This window comes from Mesoplodon densirostris, chromosome 15 (genome assembly GCF_025265405.1).
Source record: "Mesoplodon densirostris isolate mMesDen1 chromosome 15, mMesDen1 primary haplotype, whole genome shotgun sequence".
Classification (NCBI taxonomy): domain Eukaryota; kingdom Metazoa; phylum Chordata; class Mammalia; order Artiodactyla; family Ziphiidae; genus Mesoplodon; species Mesoplodon densirostris.
The window spans coordinates 89,685,535-89,708,031 of NC_082675.1; the positions used below are offsets into that span (position 1 = coordinate 89,685,535).

Below are 22,497 nucleotides of genomic sequence, written 5' to 3' on the forward strand. Positions count from 1 at the left end.
GGGCACCGAGCAGGCCCTTCCTTCCCGCTTCGCTGGCGGCAGGGCGCACCCAGCCCCGTCTGTGCCTTATCCATCCATCCACACGGCCGCGCCCTTGAGCCCTGGGCCCCCGGCCCTGCACCGGCCACCCCGCTGGGCCGGTCGGCCCTTTGCTGGTCCTGCTTCCTGGAGTGGCCCCTCACCCACCGTGTGCAGAGGGCAGGAGCAGGGGCCCCCTCCCCCAAGGGTGGCGTCTCAGCGGTGTTCTGAGCCCGGAACCCCACAGACCCTATCGTGACAGGGCACCTGGAGCTGTCAGTCGTTACATTGTTGCCAGTGCTCATCTGGGAGTTGTAAGGCTCTCTAGTTCCTGCTTTGCTATTCTGGTTCTGGGCTAGGGTGCTGGCCCTCCGTGGGGCTTGGAGTCAGAGGTCCCTGGGGAACGTGGGGCGGAGCTCCCCCTCACGGGATTTCTGCACGAGGAATGCTGTCAGGGTGTGGACTGTGGAGCTGAGAGCAGTCGCTGGGCTCTGTCGGTCCCAGGCGGCTTCAGTTCAGAGCCCCCCTGAGCTAGGGCCCTGCAACAGGCGTGGCTCCAAGGGGGTCACTGAGCCCAAACTGGGCTTCCCGCAGGCGACGACCTCAGAGGGGTGTCTGAGGGTGAGAGGTGCAGGGCGGGGGCAGCACCCTTCGCGGACACAGCGGGCCGCGAGGGGCCCCGGGCTTCCCGGCATCGTGCACCGAAATGCATCTCCCTGCACGGACAGCCACTGAAATTCCGAATTCCTTTTCATTTACCCATTGTTTGTTGTGTGCTATAAGTTGTGGACGTTTTGTTTTCTTAAGTAAAGGTTTTATTTTGAGACAATCCTAGACTCACAGACAGTTGTCAGGAATAACACCGATCCCAGGGACCGTTAACCCGCTTCCCCCATTGACGTCATCTCACAGAACCGGCTGTCGGGTGCAGCCAGTCTCGAGCTGGGACGCCGACCCTGGCCTGGTCCAGACATACCATCCATCCCCCCCAGGGCCCCCCGGCCCACCTCCAGCCCTCCCAGCCCCACCCCCAAGCCTAACCCGGCCACCACTGGCCCGTCTCTGTCCCTGTACTCCCGTCAGCCCAAGAACAGGGAGTAAGTGGAGTCACGCGGCGTGCAGCTCCACTCAGCACAGTTCCCTGGAGATTCTGCCCCGATGTGGCCGTGTCCGCTGCTGAGGAGTGTTTCGTGGTCAGAGGTACCATGGCTTCTGTGGCCTTCACCCGCCGAAGGTCATCTGGGGTGTGTCCAGCTCTGGATTGTTACTGATACGGCCGCCGCTGTTGTAAACGTCTGTGTATGTCTCTGTTTCTCCTGAATCGGTGCCCAGGAGTGGGACTGCTGAGTTGTACAGTGAGTGTGTTTAGTCTTACAAGAAGCCATCCGTTTTTTTCTGCAGTGGTGGTACCTTTTACGTCCCCACCAGCGGGTGGGGGACATTGTTTCTCTGCATCTGGTGCCCCCGCTTCCCCTTGAGCCGCCCTGAGGCTGTGGGACGTGTGGTTTCATGCTCACCCTTTCTCACGGCCCTTTGCCTCTGTGGAGGCTCCTCAGCGAGCTGTCCCGTCGCCTGCCCGTGCGTTCGAGGCCCTTAGGGTGTCTCAGGTCCTTGTCCTTCGTCAGTTGCGAGCCTTGTGGAAGCTTCTCGTGCTCTGGGGATGCCTTCCACCCTCGTAACAGAGTCGTTGGCAGAACAGACGTTTCTCATTTGGGGGAGGTTCTCTGACTGGTTGTCTTTGCGTGAGTCATGCTTCGGTGTCAACTCTGTGGACCCTGCCTGGCCTGGATCCTGGTAGTTTCACGTATTGTATTTAAGTCCGTGGTCCGTTTCGAGTGAGTTTTGGCCTAACGTGAGAGGTTTGAGGGTGGGGCCGTTTGTGGGCAAGGCCCTCTTTCCTCCGTGGGCTTGTTCTGCACCTTTGTTGGACTCGGGACCGTATTACTGTGGGTCCGTTCCTGGGTCCTGTGTCTCTTCCAGTGGTTGGTGGGCATTTTTGCCTTTTTCTTAGTCTGAGGGTGAAAATGTTGAGCCTCTCACCGTCACATGTGGTGTCGGCCGCGAGTTTCTGTAGCTGCTCCTCCTTGGATTCCTGTCTTCCCTGTGTTTCACCGTGAATGGGTGTTGAATTTCTTCATCGCTTTATCTGTGTTGACCTCAAGCTCACGCAGTTTTTCTTCTTTGGCCTGTTACTTGAGTCGCATTTCGCTTGTAACTGGAGTAGCATTTCTCTCGCTGCTTTCAAGATTTTTTTTCCTTGTCTTGAATTGCAAATTTGATGGTTATGTGTCTTAATATGGATGTGGGTATTTATCCTGTTGTGGATTCACTTAAGAGTCTCGAATCTGAAAGTTTCACGTCTTTTTTGCCAAATTTGGGGCATTTCTTTCCGGCCATTATTCTTCAAGTACTTTTTCAGCTCTGCGTGTTTCTCCTCTCCTTCTCGGGCACCAGTGACATGAACGTGGACTCTCACTCTCGTCCCGTGGGCCTGAGGCTGTGTGCGTTTTTCCTCTTCAGTCTGTTTCCTGTCGTTTACATGGAGAACTTTCTAGGGTGTCTTCAGATTCAGATTTCCTTCCCTTTGTCCGCTCCGTCGCGATACTGAGCCCACCCAGTGCATGTTTTTGTTTGTTTTCACTTCTAACATTTCCATTGGGTTCTTTTAGTTTCTGTCTCATCCTTGAGGCTCTTTGTTTCTTTCATTTGTTTCAAGTGTGCTCGTAGTTGCTTATTGAAGCATCTCTTTTTCTTGCGGATACTTTGGAACCTTCGTCAGACCATTCTGTCATTCCGGCCACCTCAGTTGACACCCCCTGATTGTCTTTTTTCAGTCAGTTGGAGATCTTCCTGGCTCTTGGTGTGACAGGTGGTTTTCAGTTGAAACCTGGAGACAGGTCTCTTTCTGAGAGTCTGGACCTTGCTGAAGCCTTCTGTTGAGCTGGCGTTCGCAGGCTGTGCTCGCGCAGCTGAGGTTATAAGACACCTCCTAACCCCTGCCGGGCAGGGGCACAAGAAGTCCAGGGTCCCACTCGGCCTCCGCTGACGCCGGCCTGGGGGTCGGTGTTGCTGCCAGGCAGCCTTGGCACGGGGTCCACGACAGCCTGACGCCTCCCGGCTTTGGCAGGTGGGCGCGCTCCACTGACACTGCAGCGCGTCACGGACCTGCTTAGGAAACGTAGGACCAGGCAGGGTCCACACACTGGACCGTGGAAGCATGACCCATAGAAAGAAAACTGCTCAGGAGCTTCCTCCAGGCGAGAAGCCTCTGCTCTGCCAGCGACTCTGCCGCCGGCTCCGTGGCCGCTGGCTGGGAGGAGGGCCCGGCCCCGGCGCGGTGGGGCGAGGCAAGGCAGCAGGCAGGGTTGCTGCCCGGTCCTGTGCCGGCGGCGGCGGCGGCGGCCGCTCACGAGCCGGGCCTGCCCGTGGGTGTGTCCAGTTGCCGGTTCCCAGGATGAGCAGCGGGAAGCACCAGAGAAGCCACCGTGGGGCCTGGGGCTCGGGCTGTGCGTGCGGAGCCGATTCAGAAGCCACAGGGAATCTGCTTGATCGCGTCTCGCAGCGACGTTCCCGTTGGGGGGAGACGCGCAGGCAGGCGGCGGGGGGCTGTGAGCTGGGCCTCCAGCTGTCGGTCCTGGGGGCTTCATAGCCTGGTGTTCACCAGGTTAGAAAGCAAAACAGAGGTGCCTGTAACGTACTTGCTTTTCATTCATCTCAGAAGAGCAATAAACCACTGCCCGTTAACACTGTTTTAACGAAGAATAGCTCTTCTCCAAATCGAAAAGAAATGGAATGAGAAGGGCGGCTCGTCTGCATTTCTGCGAATCTCTCTGGCTTCGCGGAAGACGGGATTCCCACCTGCCTCCTGGTCCGCCTGGTGTGACCTGCCGTCCGGTGGGGACGCCCGGTGTGTCTCTAGAAGAGGGAGGGTCTTGCAAATGCCCTGAGGGGGTTCTCAGGAGCCCCCGAGCGTGGTGGCCGATTTTCAGCATCTTCCACGTGGAAGAACATCCTGCCTTTTCAGGTGCTTGTGCACAGCTCAGGCCGAGCCCACAGCCCGCTGCCTTGAGGACCAGTGGGCCCCCGGGCCCATGAGCCCTCCATAGGGGGTGCACGTGTTCTCACCTTCCCCGTTCTGGGTCTGAAGGGCGGCTGTGCTAGCTAGTACAAAGGTACTTCTGCCGTTTTCCGTGTTCGTAAGAGGAGCCCCGGGCGGTGGGGTGACGGTGAGGGGGGGTGGGCTGAAGTGTAGCCTGATGCCCAGGTCAGAAGACAGGACAGGAAGCCCTTAAGCCGCACGAGTACGTGGAGGCGGGCAAGGCGGGCGGGCCGTCGAGAGGCTGGGGACAGAGTCTGACTTCGGAAGTCTACTTCTAGGTGGTCCTTCATGTTTCTGGGTCAGAGATCTTAACCACGTCAGATAGTGTGTGGTTAGCCCAGTACAGTTGCTTCCTTTCAGTTTTGTGACTCAGACTTATTATTACCACCATTTTTCTTCAGAGTAACAAGGTTTTGCTACGTCGTCTTCAGTTTCCTGGTGGCCGTGAGGTGCCCTGGCCAGCTCCAAAGGAAGGCACGGCCACCTGCTTCACGAAGCCCCTTAAGTTCTGAGGCCGTCATGGGCACTGACACAGGCTGGGAGCGTGTGCGGGGGACAGGGGTGCTCCGGGGTCTGTTCCAGGTGGAACGGAGAGGGTAGCTCAGAGGACAGTCACTGTCACGCCAGCCTGGGGCTCGGCTCCAGGACAGAAGCATTCTGGGAACAGAAGGCTGGTTCCTCATGCAGTGTTGATATTTAATAGTTTAATAAAACCACACGCATGACCCTGAACGTTCCTGCCCTCTGTGGGCGGATGGACTTTCACTACAACGCAGGGCACTCTGTGTCTTAAATTCACCATCACGTTATTTCTACTTTTATAGCCTGGATGATATAGAAATGGTTTGTTTCTTGAAATCTTACGGCTGCTTGATCTTACTCTGAGGATAAACAGCCCTCCGGCTCGTTTCTGGGCAAGAGTTCACCGTCTCTCTTCACCTTTGCCCTTTGTTCTCAAATGCATCGCGCCAGGCGGATGCTCTGGACAGTGCGGTTTGTTGATGGGGTGAGCTAAGTGTTCACTTTTAGCCCAAAGAAGGGCAAGCCTGACTGGCCCACAGCCTGGCTGGACCAGCAGGGATTTGGTTTCGTAAACAAACCCATATCAAGCCTGAGTAGGTACCGTCCACGAGACAGCGTGTGTTTCCACAGCTGAGATATCGTGTGTGTGTGTGTGTGTGTGTGTGTGTGTGTGTGTGTGTGCGCGCGCGCGCGCGCGCGCGCCTATCCCGAGAATCGGGAATCTGATTCAGGGCTGGAAAGGTGACCTCAGACCAACTTTCCTCATATGGGGCCTGTGAAATTCCTTTCAGAGCGATTCAGCCACATCACCAGCAGATGTTTGGTGAAGACTTGCCAGCTAATCAAGACGGAGAGCAGCCTGGTCCTTCTAGAAGGAAGCGCCAGCCCAGCATGTCGGAGACCATGCCGCTGTACACGCTGTGTAAGGAGGACTTGGAGAGTATGGACAAGGAGGTGAGCCCCGGCCCGGCCTTCTGGTCTCCACGGGACGTGTGGGAGAGGCGGTGACAACAGCAGGAAGCGACCAGTTGTTGTACTGGCAACATGGACGGCAGTTTTCTGCGCCGACGGGCCTGACCTCCCCCTTCCACCCCGAGGCCCACGGCGGTGTCTGGCGGTGTCGCTAATAAGGGGGCCCCTGGCGTCGAGTGGGTGGGTGCCAGGGGAGCCGCCAAGCAGCCTACAGTGCCCGGGCGGCCCCCGCGTCCGCAGGGCCCAGGTCAAGACACCCTCTGCCCTCTCAGGTTGCACGTAGGTTTTGAAACACACCCAGATCATGACTGGGAATTGGCTGTTACACCACTAACAGGTTTCAGGCAACGTGGGTAGAAGTGGTGTTTTTTTCCAAATGCTTAATCGTGGGAATAATGATAATAGGACCCAGAATCCCTTTTGAAGTGAAGATTAAATACAGAGGGGATTCTCCTTAGGACCAGAACAAAACTAAACTATAGATAATTTTGCAAGTCAGCTGTTTGTCTCTGGCCCACGAGGGAAGCAGTGGGAGCGCCCACCAGCCTGCCCTGTGTCCCGTGCCTGCCCCAGGGCCTGTGTGCCCCTCGTCCATCCTAGGTCAGGCCCCTCAGAGAAGGCCCCAGCCTGTGGAAGGTGGCTTGGGCAGCATGGCTCTGGGGCTGCCGTTCTACGCAGGCACCACTGTGGACACCACACCTCACGTCCCACTAAACGGAGCTGGGCCCGGATCAGGACCGACACCCATCCGGCCCTCGGATCTGCGTCTTAGAGACAGACAGCTCCCGCGGCCACTCGGCCACTCATACTGCGCAGACAGAAGTCGTCCTCGGACCACCGTGGACGCCAGGGACAGCCCTGAGGACAGAGATGCGTTTCAGCGTACTTCCAGCGGTAGCAGAAGAATGTTATATTCAGTATAGAATCCTACCAGCAACTCAGACCATCATCTTCAGACGATAATTTATCCCGTGACGCTTAAACCTGCTTTCAGATGTGCCGAATTTCTCTGTTTGCCATTTTCTGCCTTTTTGAGCATTTAGCCAGTACACTGCTGGGGTTTGTTCATAAAAATGTTTTCTCCTAGAAAAATTTTTTTAGCCATAAGCCTGTCTTCTTGATCAAGGATGTTCCTTGTTCTACATGAGGGATGCTCCCTGCTGGCGGTTGGCGGGGGACAGCTGGACACTCACTGCTCTCCTCCTGCCCACCCCCTTGCCCCAGTCCTCCCAGGTGGACAGGGTGGGTTCCCTGCTGGACACCTGCAGAGACCCGGTTCAGTTTGTCAGGCAGTGGCGACGATTTTGCTACTTGTTTGTTGCACATCAAAGGGTGTCAAAATCTTAACATGAAATAACAGTGTTAAATACACTTCCCGTCACTCTGAAACCTGGCTTTTCTTTCAGAAATGAAAATTAGCCTTAAAACCTTAGTTTTGGCTCTTCAGGAAGAAAGGTTTTGAAGGAGAGAGAAATCCTGGACTTGGGATTCCAGCAAACATGGCTGTCGTTTTATAAATGAGGGAACCAGGGGTTGGTGTCCAGCTGTGCTCAGGGGGTCCTGCTCGATTCCCGGTGACATCTGGGCCCCAGAGAGACCGCTCAGTCAGTGCCGGGCGCCAGATTACCAGGGGAGCGGGCACCCGGCTCTCCATCTTCCCTGCATGGCAGGGCGGGGGCCGTGTGGGGCTTTAGGATTCGAGGCTGGACAGAGCTGGCCAGAGACCATGGCCACCACCTGCAGCTCTGCCCAGAGGAGGCCAGGCTGTGGTCCCCAGGGCCGCACGAAGGGCGGGAGGCCCCCGTGGAGCCGCAGCAGGCGGTTGAGGCCAGAGAGGTGTTCCCTGTCCTTAAAGTTCAGGGAAACAGGACTACTGAAGAGGGTGCTGCCTGGGTGCTCATTTGGGCGGTGGCTCTGAGCCTGTTGTAGTTGTAGTTTACTCCACCAGAGGGGGCTCTGCAGATGGGCCCGGACTGGCAGCGACAGGTGCTTGTCTGCTCTACACTTTGAGGACCATGTCTGGGGGCTCCCCAGCCAGGGCGTCCCAAGCACAGACGCCTCTCCCAGCCCCCAGCCGCCCGGAACCCTTCATTTCCAGGGTCAGCTCCTCTCACCAAAGGCACATCTCACCAGCAGCAAGGTGTTCTGTACTCGCAGCTTGCACCTAAACCTGATGAGGGAAGCCTCTGTCCTTGTAACACACCACGCGCAGGCGGGCGTTTCAGATGAGCATCTTTGCAGACCCAGAATCTGAGCAGAACCTCCTCGTTGCCTTTTTCAAAGAAGCAGAAGTATACCCACGTTTGGTGTGATCACCGCTGTCTTTGTCGTGTTGATGCCAGATGGTTGTATTTGTGTATTTTGGTTCATGTGAAAAAGCTGTTTGCTGAGTAGAGGCTCAGCAACTCCCCGTCTGCCACGGTTCAGGCGGAAGCGGTGAGGGTGTGGCCTCCACGCGTGCAGCCCGCGTGCGGACGTCGGGCAGCAGTTCCCTTTCAGCACCGCGGCAGCCTCTGTCGAGGAGGAGGTTGACGTTATGTGACAGTTTGGGGGCGTGCTTTGTTTCTGTTGATATGTGGGTCTGTGTGGACCAGCGAGCACCATCCGTCAGCACAGCGAGGAAGTCCTGTCTCGTTTCCCATCCATGGACATTAACACGTCTCACTGGAGAAACTGAGACCTCAGGCACAGGTTTGCTATCTGGCGGGTTAAAGCCTCTGATACGCAGTAACCAACGTGTCCGAAGGTGGTGACTTGACCCCGAGAGGCCACCGCTGCACACGTGGGTGGCAGTTTCAGCCTGCTGCCCTCACTACCGTGGTCCCTTTTGCTGCACGCATCACGGGGCTGTTGCCCCAGGGAGATCTGCAGAGTTGCTTATCCCACCCCTGCCAGCGGGTGCGCTCTGTGCTGGCAGCAAACACTGTCTTGTGAGGATTATGTTATGAATAAGAGGCGCATTTTCCACGAGCTTCAAAACATTGAGAAGAAGCCAGGTGATCCCAGAAGCTACTCGAAGACCCAGCTTTAGGGAGCTGGGAGGCTGGAGCAGGCGTGTCCAGCAGTGTTTGAGTTTGTGTTCAAAAGTCAGGGCCGTTAGCGCATTCGTGATTCTTTCCGCAAATTACGATGATTCGTAGGATTGATGTGATTTCCATTCTGCATGGTTGCCATAAAGCTGTCGCTTCCCAGAGGCGGTGGCGTCTTCTCACAGCATGTTTTTGCTGGTGATCAGTTCCGTCAGCATGTGTTTTTGTTACTAGCAGATGCATAAGAAAAGCGTGGAAAGTTCTCACAGCGCCTGCCGTGCGGCGTCTGCTCAGCTGGAGGTGCACAGTTAGCACGATGCACAAGCGGTGCACGTGTTGGGGGAGCAGATGTGGGTGCGTGTGGACGGCGCCCGTGTGGCCCTGGCCAGTACAGGGTTGCACTCTTCCTCTGGCGCACTTGACACGGCTGCATCTCACGCCTGCAGGCGCGCTGAGCGCACGGCATACCTTCCTCCTCTGCCACCTTCCTGCGCTACTCTCGCTCTGCGGTGGCCCGCGTGTGCTGGCGTGTGTGTGCGCGTGTCCCGTGTGCTGCCTTGGCTTCCGGCTCCGTTTCTGCTCCTCCCACTTCTTTTGTCTTCGACTATTTGTTAGAAGTCGATCCCAGTCGTGCTGGGTGTGGGGCGGACAGCACTGCAAAGGCGTGAAACTCACGTCACGGTCCACGGCCGGCAGGACAGAACTTTCCATCTTAGCCTGACTGGGCTGGTTACCTGCTAAAACACAAAACCCCGTTCTCCAGAGCTCCTACCAAGACATGATATTCAGGATGTCCAGCACACGATTTAACAGTTACTCAACATGCGAACACAGGAACGGGCGGTTCCCAGGAGAGTGACAGCAGGCGCCTACCCGGGTAGCCCAGGCGTTGGGGTCGTCAGACCAGTACTGCAGCAGCGGCCGTGGCCGTGGCCATGGCCATTGGGAGAGGCACAGCCTTGAAGAGAGTGCAGACCACGAAGAAGAACCACGTGGAAACATCAGGACTGGACACACGCTCAGGCAGATGCCCTGAAATTCACCAGGAGGACCCCTGGTGACGGGAGTGTCGAGGAAGGATTAAGTGAACTTGAAGACAGGGTTCTAGGAATCACCCTGAGGAACAACAGGAAAACAGACCGGGCAGGGGGGTCAGAGTCTCAGGGACACCGGGGTCAAATCAGAAGTTGAATGTTTGTGTCGTCTGAGCTGATAAGAGGGAGAGATCGGTGCAGAAAAAATACTTGGGGAGATAATGGCTGAAAACCTCACATTTGGTGGAAGACTTAAATTTACTGCCCTTGATGGCATAAACTAGTTTGGCCAGTTGTGGAATTTCTTCAAAGGTGGTCACGACGTCCAGGCTCCTTCTCCCCTGGGATGGAAGCGGGCTGTGGGAAAGGCCAGCTCAGCGGGACACAGATGGTCACGGGTAGGGGGTCGGGGTTGACGCCCGCTTGCCCTCCTGCCGCCGTGTGTGGGCTAACCTGAGCTGATGTGAGGCCAGAGCACGCGTTTCTCGGGTACTGGGGGTTCTTACTGCGTGTTTTAGGAGCAGCACGTATCTGCAGAGGTTTAATGCTTTGTTTTCACGACCACCTGAATCTTCTCCTCCTTTTGTCTTCGGCCCTTTTGCTTGGCCTGGCTCGCCCTGTGGTCCCGTTTCTGTGCAGCCCGGTCAGCCTCGACACCCGTGTGAGGTCGGTTCTCTTCTCGGGACTGTATCCGAGCCTGAGGCGGGGCGGGTGCTCCCGGGCGGGCCGTCAGGGTCAGTGTGGGGAACAGGCTCCCAACGTCAGCATGTCTCACCGCCGTGCCGTGCCATCTGGGTGTCAGGAGGTGGGCAGCCCCGCAGTCGCTGTCATGGACGCCAGGTGTTTTGAGGTACCACACGTTGGGCTTTAGGATAAATACTTGAGGTTGAAGATAACGCACGCACGGAAACAGCACGTTAGTAAGCCGATAGTGAGGTAGAGGCGCGTCCTAGCCTGGCTCTCACGTCCCAGAGGGCCTGTTCCGCAGACTCTGCTGGGCCGGCCCGTGGGGGGCAGGTGGGTGCCAAGCATGCGGGGACCGTCGGGGGCAGATGGCTGCCCGAGGCCTGGCCACCGGGGCGCTTCCTGTGGAACACAGGGCTCTGTGGGCCCCAGGAGAGCGTCCCCTCCGTGGCCGCCGAGGGGACAGCAGACTCTGGCGGTGTCCGCCTGAAGCGTGAAGTCTAGACGAGGGTCAACCACGCGGGTGTGTGCACGGCTGCCTTCTGGTCCCCTTCTCCACGTTACGGGAACGTCATTGGAGAAAGGTAAGTTTAATAGGCCCAGCAGTGCTTCCGGTTTTATTTCGTGAGAATGCAGCCTACCAAGGAGAGTGACCAGGACGTTGGTTCTTCTGGCCAAGAGAGGAGTACGTTGGCCTTGGTGTAAAGGCCCCTCAGGTGCGCCATTTCTACCTCACCCGGAGAGCGCTGCCGGAGACCAGAGCGTAGAGTTCACGCACGTGGTCCTTGGAGGCGCGTCCTCTGCACAGGCGGCGCTGTCAGTGGTTAGAGCCGCTCACTCGTGCTCTGCGCACGGCCCTCGCTGCATCAGCTTCCCTCCCTCTGCAGGCAGAGTAACAGAATGGTGAGAAGAAAGTGCTGGGCCCAGGGCTGGGACGAGGCCGTGTCCCCTGTGGCCGTTCTCGGCCTGGACTTGCTCTGTTTCTGTTTCTTCTGTTCCTTCCCCGTCTGCCTCGCTTCCACGGGTCAGAAGCTGAGATGAGTTTTACTAAGTCTTCGTGATTCTGCATCTTCCAAGTCGATGGATGGAAACATTCCCAAGAGCATTTGATGTCATTCGTGCTCTTGCCCTTTGGGAGCTTTCAGTACTTGAGGAAAAAGTGAACTTTGTATTTCTCTTCACGTACTTGCTTTTAGATTTTCCCTTAATTAAGATTTTTAAATATTTACACAAGCATTTTTAAAACAACATTTACGAAGTGAATGGTTCATTACAGATCCCTGTTTTTCAGGAAGTGCAGAGTTGTCCTCATACAGAACTTTATGTGAGGGAAGCTGGGGGGAGCACACCAAGCAGGGTCTAGATGAAACCAGACCTCCTGCGGGATGAGCCCGCGCTGTCCGCCAGGCCTGGTGCTAACGCCACCGAGGCGCGAGCCCTTCGTGGGGGGCCCAGCACGCGGCCCAGGCTGGGGTCGCCCCGCAGTCTCTGAGCTGCTGAGATTGTGTGGTTCGGGCAGATTTTAAACGATTGACTTCTTTTAGTTCTTTCTTTTCCCCTGCAAAGATGGGATGCAGAGTTAAAGACCTGAAGTCTTTTCAGAGCAGAATTTGACAAGAGGAGGTTTGCTTATCAAAATGAAGTTAAGTACAGCCAACTAAATAGACCAGTGAAGTGTAAGTGCCAGTAACCTGGTAGAATTAATACAATTAGATGCTTTTTGTTAAGTGCCTTTAGTTTAACCCGAGAGGGTATATTACGTGTGAAGATCTTGTGACCCCTGACGATAAAGCCAGCACTTTAACTGTCAATTAAAATGTTTCCGCATTTTAACTTTGGAGGTCCCTGTGCATCGTTCCTCCCTAAACGGCGTGTTGATAGATTTCAGATTGGATACAGTGGTTCAAAGACGTCAACCTTGGCCTGAGCGCTCAGGGTGTGGCTGGTGGTCGCTGGTCAGAGCTGCTCTGTAGAGGGGGTGTCCCCCCCTCCCCTGGAATTTAATCAGAGGGTTGACACCCGTTCTGTCCCGTTTCCGGTGCCTTCCCCGAGGTGTCCCTGCCGTGCACTGCGAGTCCACGACTCTCACAGGGAAGCGGGCCCAGTAGAGCCATGGGGAGCAGCAGGTGTGCAGGGCACACACCCAGGAGGGTGCTGCGGGCGTGGGAGGGGCGCCGAGGGGGCATCCCCTGGTCGTCCTGGGTTCTGGGCCCCACGGGAGCCTCCCTGACTCGGGGCTCAGAAGTGGGTGGTTTGCTGGAAGAAGTCGGAGCTCCCGTGAGTGAAGTCCACCTAACAGCCTTCCTTCCTTGGCGTGTTTTCTGAGCTTGATAAAGTAGCCATCCCGCCCCGTAGTTTAAAGTTCAAAATGCCCAAGAGCCCGCGTGGGCGCAGCCCTCGTCACCCCCGCCGGCCGCCCTCTGTCTCTCATATGCCGCGCGGCCCTCGAGTGCTGGCTGTTAGCTGGGTTCCAGCCTTGCTGTGCTGGAGCCGCAGGGGGTCGTTCCCTGAGCGTTTGGTGGACGGTCGCTCTTGCTCGGTTGACAAGGGGTGTGGCAGTGCCCACCTGGCTTTGCCCTGAGACCTTCACCCGCAGCCGCAGCCAGCAGTCGAGAAACACAGGATGCGCACGGCCCACGGGACTCCCCGGCGCCAGACGCGGTCGTAAATGGGCGGTCCCGGGTTGTCACGTGTCCTTCTGACCAGCCGGCCGCCTGTCGGTTCCCACAGCCCTGCCGGGACGGCTGAGAACTTGGGAAACGCGGAATCGGGCACGCGGTCGAGGCCTGACTGGCAGCGGGTGAAGGGCACACGGGTGAGGTCGGGAGGGTCCCGGCCAGAAGCTCCCGAGCCCTGTGCCTTGGGGGTTCTAGGGGGGCGTCCTGGGGGTGGGGTGGGGCAGAAAGGTCCAGGCCGCTCATCCGCTGGTGCTTCTGGGTGTGACCAGCCCCACCCCAGAGTCCCCCACGGTCGCCTCATTAGAGCAAAGGTGTTCCCTCGTCCAGGAGACTAAGGGGGGTTGGGGGCTCTGGCTGGGAGCCGGGGGCAGAGCCCGATGAGCAGACCTCTTGTCGCTTCGCACACGTGAAGCTGCGTCACAGATCAGACTTGTTAAGTGCTGACCCCGCTCTGAGGCCATAAGAACGTAGTTACTCTAGCTGACGGGACACGGGGTCTCTGCTCCTCCCTGGAAAATGTGCTGGCGGGTCCATGTTCAGGAAACGTGGGCCCGTCCTCCGTCGTGGGCGTCAGCTGTCGTCGGGGCCCTGCCCCCTGCCCCCTGCCCCCCAACCACCCTCCCTTGCCGTGTCTGTGAACAGTTAAGCCTGAGGTCTGTCAGAGAAGACAGACAGGCAGGCACCCGCCACGCGGCCGCGTGGGTCCCAGGATCCGGCGAGGTGGGCGCGGAGGAGGGACGGCCCGGGCCGCCTCTGCCTCCCGTCATCCACCCCGTGGGCCTTGTCCACGCTCCTCGGTGCTGGTTGTAAGCATCCGTCTCGCGGCGGGCCCCGTGTTGGAGCTTTACGAGGTGTCCTGCGTGCTTGGTCGCCGGAAGCGGGGCCCGTGCAGAAATCTGCTGTGGTGTCACTCCCGGGGGAGGGGCCGTTGCGTGGATTCTTCAGAAAGGTGATCTCGTGCTGACTCTTGGCCCTTTGTCAGGTGGATGACATCCTAGGAGAGGGCAGCGATGACAGTGACAGCGAGAAGAAGAAGCCGGGAGACCCGGAGGCCCGGGAGCGGGGACCGAGGCCCGGGCCGCCCACGCTCAGGTCCGCGCCACCCACCGAGAGGAGTGCAGCAGACGGCCGGGGGCCCAGGTGAGGGGGCCCAGGAGAGGAGGGGGGTGCAGGTGCAGGGGAGGGGCTGGGAGGCGCAGGGGGCCCAGGTGAGGGGGGGCCTGTGCGCTGACCCGCGAGCGCCAGACGCCTTCCGTGTTGACCGGTGCGCTCTTGTTATCCTGTTGTATCTTCCCAGTGTTGTTACGGACCATGGTGTGCGGGTATCATTTCCAAGGCAATAGTGAAGGGGGTAAGAGACCTAAAGATGTCGGTCTGGGTGGTCCTGAGAGGACAAAGGTCACTGTCCTGTTTCTGAACATACAAAGCATGTTACAGGTTGTTTAGAATATTACATTTGTGGTGCCCTCGATTTTTATCAAGTTGTTCATGATTCCGTCACCACTTGGGCAGATGTAACACTTCCACTTCACGGAGCGCACAGTGTCTGTTGTAGGTGGTGGTGCGTGCCCAGGTGTGGTCCCAGCGGCCCAGGAGCCTGCGGTGGGGCTCCTCTCCCTGAGTCCCCGCTCATGTCTGGAGGGCTGCTGTGTGTGGACCCAGGACGGGACACGGCCAGGAGCAGCGTGCTGTCCACCCATGGCGGCCCCGTGCTCTGTGTCCAGCTGCGCAGTGTTCGCAGCCCCTGGGGGGGGGGGCGTTGGTCTTCCCAGGGTTTCGAGTGTTCGTAGGCAGGTTGTGGTGAGAACTGGACCCCGCGTGACCTCACGCGTGTGCAGGGCGTGGGCCGAGGGCAGCTGCCAACACCAGTGTCTGCTCTCGGGGTTACTCAGCTTGTCAGGACTGTAAGTGCTGACGCTAAATCAGGTAGGACGGTACGATGGTGCTTTCCTTTTTATTTTATTGTATTTTACTTTATTTACTTATTGGTATGTACGTATATATGTGTGTTTTGTTTTGTTTTGTTTTGTTTGAGCCGTACCTCGCAGCATGTGGGATCTTAGTTCCCCAGCCAGGGATCAAACCTGTGGTAGGGGAGGGGTGGTTTCTTCCGGGATGATTCAGGCATCACGTTTATTGTGTACTCTGTTTCTATTATTATTACATTGTTACGTATGATGAAGTAATTACACAGCTCACCATAGTGCAGACTCAGTGGGAGCCCCGAGCTTGTTTTCACCTGCCACTCACTGATAGGGTTTTGATATGAGTCTGCGAGCCACTGATTTATTATGGTCTCTGTGCAGCCAGACCTCCCTGCCAATGAGAATCTGTATTTGCAGCCGCTCCCCAGTGGGTCCCAGCATCACCACCTCAGCTCCACCCCAGATCACCAGGCATTAGATTCTCATAAGGAGCGTGCAGCCAAGATCCCCCGCGTGCGCAGTTCTCCGCAGCGTTCACCCCCCTCGAGAATCTAATGTCACCGCTGATCCGGCAGTGATACGAGCGACGGGGAGCGGCTGTAAATACAGATGGAGCTTCGCTCGCCCGCCACTCGCCTCCTCCCATGAGGCCCAGTTCCTAACAGGCCACGGAACAGTCCGAGGCCCAGGGGTCAGAGACCCCTGCCTTACACAGTTGTTTGACTCAGCTGCGTCTTCAGCTCAGCGTGAGGGTCCCGTGGGGCTCTCGAGGGACGTGGGGACCTGGGGCCTCTCTGAGGAGGCCACCCCAGAACCCCGGCTCCAGTGCTGCCGGGCTGCTCTGCATGCCTGATTCTGTTTTCTCCGCCAAGTGAAGAGAAAGACACAGAGCCTTTTCTCTAAGACTGGGCAGGACGGGCCAGAGTCCTGGGGCCAGCGTCCTGCTTTGTCTCCACGGAATCATCTGCCCACACGTGAAGTAGCTCCGGGCCACGCGGGGAAAGCCTTGCCTGCGGTGGTTTGGTCCTGCCATCGGGGCCAGAGGCGTGTGGCCTGCGTCCACTGCGGCTCCTCTCAGCCCTGCACGGTGCCAGGGAGTCCAGCGCCAGGGCCGGTGGCCTGGCCCGGGGCTGTGGTCCGCGCTGGGCCGGCGTGGGGCGGGCGGGGGTTGCTCAGGAGCCCCCCCACCCGGCCCCGGTCTCCTCACCATCCTCACTGCAGCTGCTGTTTCACACCGTGCTGTGCGGCCTGACCTCCGCGGTGTGGGAATCTGAGATGAGGACAAAGCCCAGGGTGCACCCAGATGCCGCCTCCCCCTGGGTGGCCAGAGACCCTTGCTCCTGCCCCCGCCTGCCCCTCCGCCGCTCGGCGTCTCCCTGTACGCGACGTCGAGTCTGCCCTGCGTCGGGGCTGAGGCGCCGTGATCGGGCTCGGGAGCTCATCCCTTTCTCTGCCCAGAAGTTGGCGAATGTGGTTTTCGCACATGTTTCATTCTTGTCAGTGGGCTCTAGCTATAGAAGTGTGGACACTTTGGATTTTCCCATAGTAGCGTTTTTACTTGAAATTAATTCAGACATGTTTGGGGGTTTGTTTCTTGCCTGCGGAACATTTCGGTCCGTGGCCTTTGCCGCGAGCGGTGGCGCCTTGCGCCCTGGGTCGCAGCCTGGTTTCTCCCGAGCTCTGGCAGCATGTCCTGCCAGCCTGAGTGGCCGGGCTCTTCTATGGGATCTTGATGTCACTGGAACTTGAAGGTGACTTCTGATGGAAGGACGGGGTGGGGTTTCGGCTTGTCCACTGAGAACCGATCCATTCCTCTTTCAAATGAACAGACGTCAGGCGCCTGTTTTACACACGGCAGCTCGAGGGGCGCTTCCGCTCCTTGAGGTAAATCCCCGAGTAAGAAGTCAGGGCCATTTGGCAGGCACTTGCCAGACGAGACGTCCGCAGGCATTGGAGACGCCGCCCTGTCCCCACCACTCGCAGGAGACGCGCGATGTGGAGACTCGGCCTGGGGTCTCGTGTCGTGGGCGTAGGCTTGGCCAGCGGAAGCCAGCTCTCCCTCCCCGAAGACCGTTGTCTAAGTGCCCGAGAGTTTAGTCTCAGCACCTTCCCCAGCCCACCCGGTCCCGTGGTGAACTAGTCAGGAGCATCACTCCGCTTCTAAAGGCTGAACTGCTGACCCGGGTCCCGGGCTCCCACCGCCCGGTCCTTCTGCTGCCGCTTCCCCTTCTCCACAGGGCCGCGGTGGCCGGGGTCCCAGCCGAGCATGCAGACAGACGGTGCGAAGGTGTGCAGAGGCCGTCACGCGTGAGAGCTGTTCTCAGTGCTGGGCGGTCGCCTAGGCAAGGCTGTCTTTACTGCGCTGGGGAGGTTGGTCATCTCTAAAGATGGAGGAGACGTGGGCCTGGTGTTTGTGACCAGAGCAGACCCAGCTCTGCTGCCGGGGTGGAGCCCGAAGGCCGCTTCTCAGCCAGCCCTCCACCTCTCCACCCTGTCGCTGCTTTGCCGTCAGACACCTTCTGTCTGCGCTGCCAGCTGGTGACCCTGGGACCAAGGTGCTTGGTTCAGGTTGTAAATTCCCCAGGCTGTGGCTGAGGAGCTGCCCTTTTGTTGTGTGGACACGTGGCTTCCCGTCGATTCGTGTGTTGATTTGTGATGTTTAACCTGCATAGCCAGCAGCACCGTGGTGACACCTGGTGCCCCAGCCCCTTGCGTGTGCGAGGTCATCACACACGGTCGATTTCTGAAGGCGGAATCACCGAGGTCGGAAGCCCTTCGCACTTGACCTGGTAGCTGCTGCTTCGAGTTGCCCTCCGACCGTGGAGGGTCGTGCCGATGGTGAGAGGGCTGGCTGTCCCCCACCCTCCCTGATACGGTGCTTCGTGACGGCTTCTGGCCGCTGCAGCGTGATGGATAAAAAGCAGCGCTGTTTTAGTTGTGTGTACCTTTCTCCCTGCGCTGAGCCCGCACCCAAGGCTGGACCCCAGAGACGTTGCGCTGTTGGGTGGGGGGGCGGTGCCGGTGCGGCAGCTTCACCAGAACAGCCCAGCCCTGGGGGGAGGGGAGACCAGGGCCCGGAGTGGCTGCAATGCAGTAACTAAAAGGTCCAGTTTCCAGCAAAAAGAATCACGAGACATCAGAGAGACAGAAGAATGATCCACAGACAAGACAGAAGAGGCCAGAGGAGCTGCCCGAGAGGGCGACCGCGTATCAGAGGAACAGACGGGATACGTTCCCAGAGCCGCGGAGACTGAGAACCGCTGAAGGGTCCTGGGGACAGCGTCTCAGACGGCACCGCCAGGCCCTCCGGGCACACGTGGCAGGACTGCCGGGGACGTGATGACTGGCACCTTCCCGAATGACGGGGAACGTCATCTGACACATCCCGGGAGCTCAGGACCCTCCCCGGGTCAGCTCAGAGGTCCCCATCTGCACGCTTCACGGCGAAGATGCAGGAAGCCAAGACCAGGACAGGGGTCAGAAGACCCCTTTGTCTCAAAATAGGTGATGTCACCTGAGTTCTCAGGCTTTTCAGAAACAGTTGAACAGATGTGGCCCGTACGATTTTTCCTTGGAACATGCCCTCTCGCCCTGTGGCTCTGACCTGATCACACGCCCTGGAGCCCGGTGTTGTGTTACAGTGACCTACACGTGCACCTCTTTGAAGAAGCAGCAGAGCCTCCGCTGTCGTGACCGGTCAGGGCAGGCAGGAACCCACGCGCGTCCTGTCTGCCTCGGGGTCCGGATGGCCTTCCACACCCCAGGGCAGGTACTCCCCTGCACGCACATGGACACATGCACACACGTACCTGAAACAGCTTTTGTTAGGGAAAATAGTGACCTTACCACCTGCCGTGCTGCTCTGTTCTTTATCTTTCTGCCAAAATTACCAAGCTGGTTGTAACCAGCAGTTGGAAAAATAAATGCGTTATGGATTGTTTGATCTTGTTGGTTAGACACCGGTATAAAATAATAATGTGTGTTTATTTGCCGTAGTTGCTAAAATAATTGTGCACCTTATTAAACAGCAGACTTCAGGTGCGGATCCACGTGCCTCTTTACAGCAAAGAGCTCAGAGGCTGGGACGTGAGGGAGGAAACGTACATACGTGATTTATGTTCCTGTTCACGTTCTTGCTTTTTTCCACGTTGAATCTGAGCTGATTCTTGAGCCTTAAATTTTCCCCAAATTAAATCTGTTAGCATTTTTCTAGGGGGCTGTGTTGTTGGTTGTGAAAACAAAATACAGTTATTGCACGTTCTGCTGAGACGAAAGGAAGCTGGTATCAATTTTAGGCGTTTATTAACCACGACTTGGAGCTATGTCCAGTCTTTGAGGTGATTTTTAATTACTAAAACTCAGTCGTGTTGGATATAGGAACACTCCAAACATCATTTAACCGAGACTGAAGGTTTTGCTCTTCCCAGCACAAGGCACTATCACTGTGGCCCCCGACCCTGGTCCCCAGGCCCCTGGACACGGCTGCACGAGTGGACACCGAGCCCCCAGAGTCTCTCCCGCAGGGCCAGCCGGGTTTCAGCACAGTCGATATTTGTCTCTCTGCACAGAGGCTGCGACAGCCGTGGGGTCCTGCCTAGCTGTCAGCTGGCATCTCCCTGGGGGGCGGGGGGGACACCCTGTGCAGCCCATGCTGTCCCGAAAGGCTGCCCTGCAGCGGGGTCTCCAGATGCAGTGCAGGAGGTTTTATCAACAGGACGCCCCAGGATCAGCCTTCTAGGGGCCTGCACTTCTCCTGCCCCAGGGTCCCTCCCGGGCCCCCCTGCGCCACCCGTGGAGCCGTCCCCGCAGGAGACCACCAATCCCGGACGACGCAGCCGGGTGCCGTCCACGGACTCAGCTTCAGCTTCCTTGTTGAAGCAGCTCGGGGTGCATGAGGGTCTCTGTACACAGGCAGAGGGCCCGGCTCTTCCTGGACCCGGGGGCTTCCTCACCAGTCACGGGCACACCTCCTCTTTGCCCTTGTATTTGGTGCTTCCTGGAAGCTCGTCCCCTCGGTGACCAGAAGACGGGGATCTGCTTTACAGCACGCACGGCACCCACCCCGGGGACACCCAGGAGGCGGGACACGCCGGAGGTAGAGGGCAGTCGGGGAGGAGCCTCGAGGACCGACCACGTCCCCACGCGCTCTCAGCGCCGCCGGCGGTGCAGCCACAAGCGGTGGCCTGGAAGGCGGGGTTCAGCCCCCTCTGCCCGCCCCCCACAGCTGAGCACAACTCAGGCCTGGGGCTGACTCTGCTCTCGTGTGTGTTACTGCTGCACACGCACGTGCACACGCGACCCCCCAGTTCTGTCCCTGGGAGGCGGTGCTGGGCAGTGCCCCGTGGAGCGTGGCTGTCATTGCGGTTATTTGCAGTAGTTTGAACGGTAGCGGAGAAAGCAGTCTCTCTAAACCGTTCCATCTACACGTCGTTTCTAAGTTTATCTGTCATGTTCGCTCAGCGAAGGGGAATCGTGTGAGCGCCTCCGATTAATTACACTCAACACCATCTTTTGTTCCACCATCTCCCGCAAATCCAGAGCTAACCCTACAGTGTGTCTGAGGGGCTGCACCCTTGGGCCGCACGTCTGCTCAGATTTGGCTTGAGTTGGCGAGGCCCGGATGCCGCGTCCCAGCCGTGGCTGTGCTCGAGCATCCACCTTGGTCGGTGTTTCTCCTGAAAGCGCATCACAAGGTCCCCACGGCTTCGTCCTCTTGTCCAGACCCTGGCGCCCTCCCAGCCGCGTGTCGCTTCCCAGCTGCCCCCCCTTCCTGCACCGACCTCCTCCCCGTGCCGACGGGACCCGAGACGAGGGGTTTCTTTCGGGTTTACTTTCCCTTCCCTGTCCTCACGCCCACTGGGGGCCCAGCTCCAGCCGCGGGGGCTGATGAGCCAGGCCAGAGCGGCTGAGCAGGGGGCGGCGCTGGGTCGCAGTAACCGTGTGCTTCCCCTTCGGGTCACGTGCTCCCTCCGGGGCCGGGGTCCCTCTCCTCTGACTTCTGCCAGCCTGAGCGCTGGATGTGCTTCCTGACTGGCCCCTTGATTCGCTTTTCAAATTACGTAGTAGTATCTTTTTCAGTGTTCGTTGGCCCTTTTTTCTGCCAACTGCCCTTTTCTGTTTGAGGAGTGTTTCTCACAATTAGGTTATTCCTTGTTTGTTGTAGAAATTTCTGTGTGTATTATAGGTCTTACGTTATAGACGTCATAGTCTTGCACGTCATTTTCCCAGTCTCGTGTGTGTCTGTGACTGCTTGAGATGCCTCTTGTGTCTCTAAAAGGTAAATCTTTTGGGGGGTTTCTTCCCTTCAGAAGGTTTCCCCAAACCATAGTAGTGGGGGGGGCGCGTATATATATTCCTACGTAACTTTTCTTTTCGATAAATGGTGCGACAACAACTATAAACTGTTGATGTCCAAAATGATGTCCAAATGCAGAATAATTAATCGTAGCCCACAGTCAGGAATGTACTCAGTGGTTAACTCAAAATAGATTTCATAGACGTGAGTGTAAAACATACACCTGTCTGCTGGCGGCTGTCCCCACCTCCCTTCCCAGCGGCTTGTCCAGTGCCAGCCGTAGCCCCGAGCTCGCTCCGGGCCCCTCCCTCTCCCGCCCTCACACATCCTGGGTATTTCGTTCCCTGCTGGAGACGGAGGCTGCCCTGGTGCCCAGCCTGTGCTGTCAGGGCTGTTCCGGAAGCATGGGGGCCAGCGGCCGAGGGGCCGGGGAGCGTGTGCGCCACAAGCATCTCACGGCGCGTGTGCTTCCCTCGCAGGGGCCACAAGAGGAAGCTGAACGAGGAGGACGCAGCCAGCGAGTCCAGCGGAGCGTCCAGCTGCGAGGACGAGGAGGGGGGCAGCTCGGAGGCGGACGAGATGGCGGCCGCGCTGGAGGCCGAGCTCGGCGACCTCATGTGACCGCAGGGCGGGCACTCGACTCACCTCCGTCCCGGGGGCTGCCCCTCCTCCAGTCGGACATGTCTGTGTGCAGAGCTCCACCTGCAGAAACACACTGTTTTGCATAAAGAGGTGTTTTTAGAAGTTTCACTGCAAGAAAGCCTACTTGTTAAGGACAGCGGGGCAGGGAACGTGGCCATGCCAAAGATCCTGGGTGGGTGAGCCCAGAAGAGCCGCACAGCGGGACTGGCGTTTGCGGCTTTTTATCAGGAAGAGGGGGGGTGTGGGGAGGTGTTTTTCCTTTAAATACCGCAGCATATTACTTAGGGTGAAGGCTGGGCGTCCGACCAGGCAGAGGGCTGATGCAGCAGCAACCCAGCGTCCTCCTGCTCTTTCACGATGGAAGCTACCAGAACATGCACAGGTCTCAAGCGAGGCCGCGCATCGGCGTGTGACGAGGACAGGCCTGGGGCCCCCAGGGCCCTGCAGCTCTCGCGGGCGCCGGGACAAAGGGCCCTTCCCTCGCGGGCAGCCTTTGGCTCCTTTGCGAGATCGGATGTAAAGTTTTGTATATCTATTTCATACGTGACCCACCGAACAGATTTTTCTTTCCGTTAATAAAAGTCCCTTTTGTAAGCCGT

The 22,497-nt window shown here is 57.9% G+C and overlaps 1 protein-coding gene across 5 annotated transcripts in view; it reads left to right on the plus strand.

Annotated features, from left to right (window-relative positions):
• CTDP1 (CTD phosphatase subunit 1) overlaps positions 1 to 22,497 on the plus strand; it is a 46,765-nt gene extending 24,268 nt beyond the window's left edge. For 4 of the 5 annotated variants that reach the window (XM_060118679.1, XM_060118681.1, XM_060118680.1 and 1 more), the window contains exons 11-13: positions 5,431 to 5,593; positions 14,019 to 14,176; positions 21,736 to 22,497. In XM_060118679.1, the coding sequence (XP_059974662.1) occupies positions 5,431 to 5,593; positions 14,019 to 14,176; positions 21,736 to 21,877 (463 nt within the window). In that variant the 3' untranslated portion in view covers positions 21,878 to 22,497. Of the gene's footprint in view, positions 1 to 5,430; positions 5,594 to 6,289; positions 7,476 to 14,018; positions 14,177 to 21,735 lie in introns of those variants that run through there. The other variant, XM_060118682.1, reaches the window with a different exon arrangement.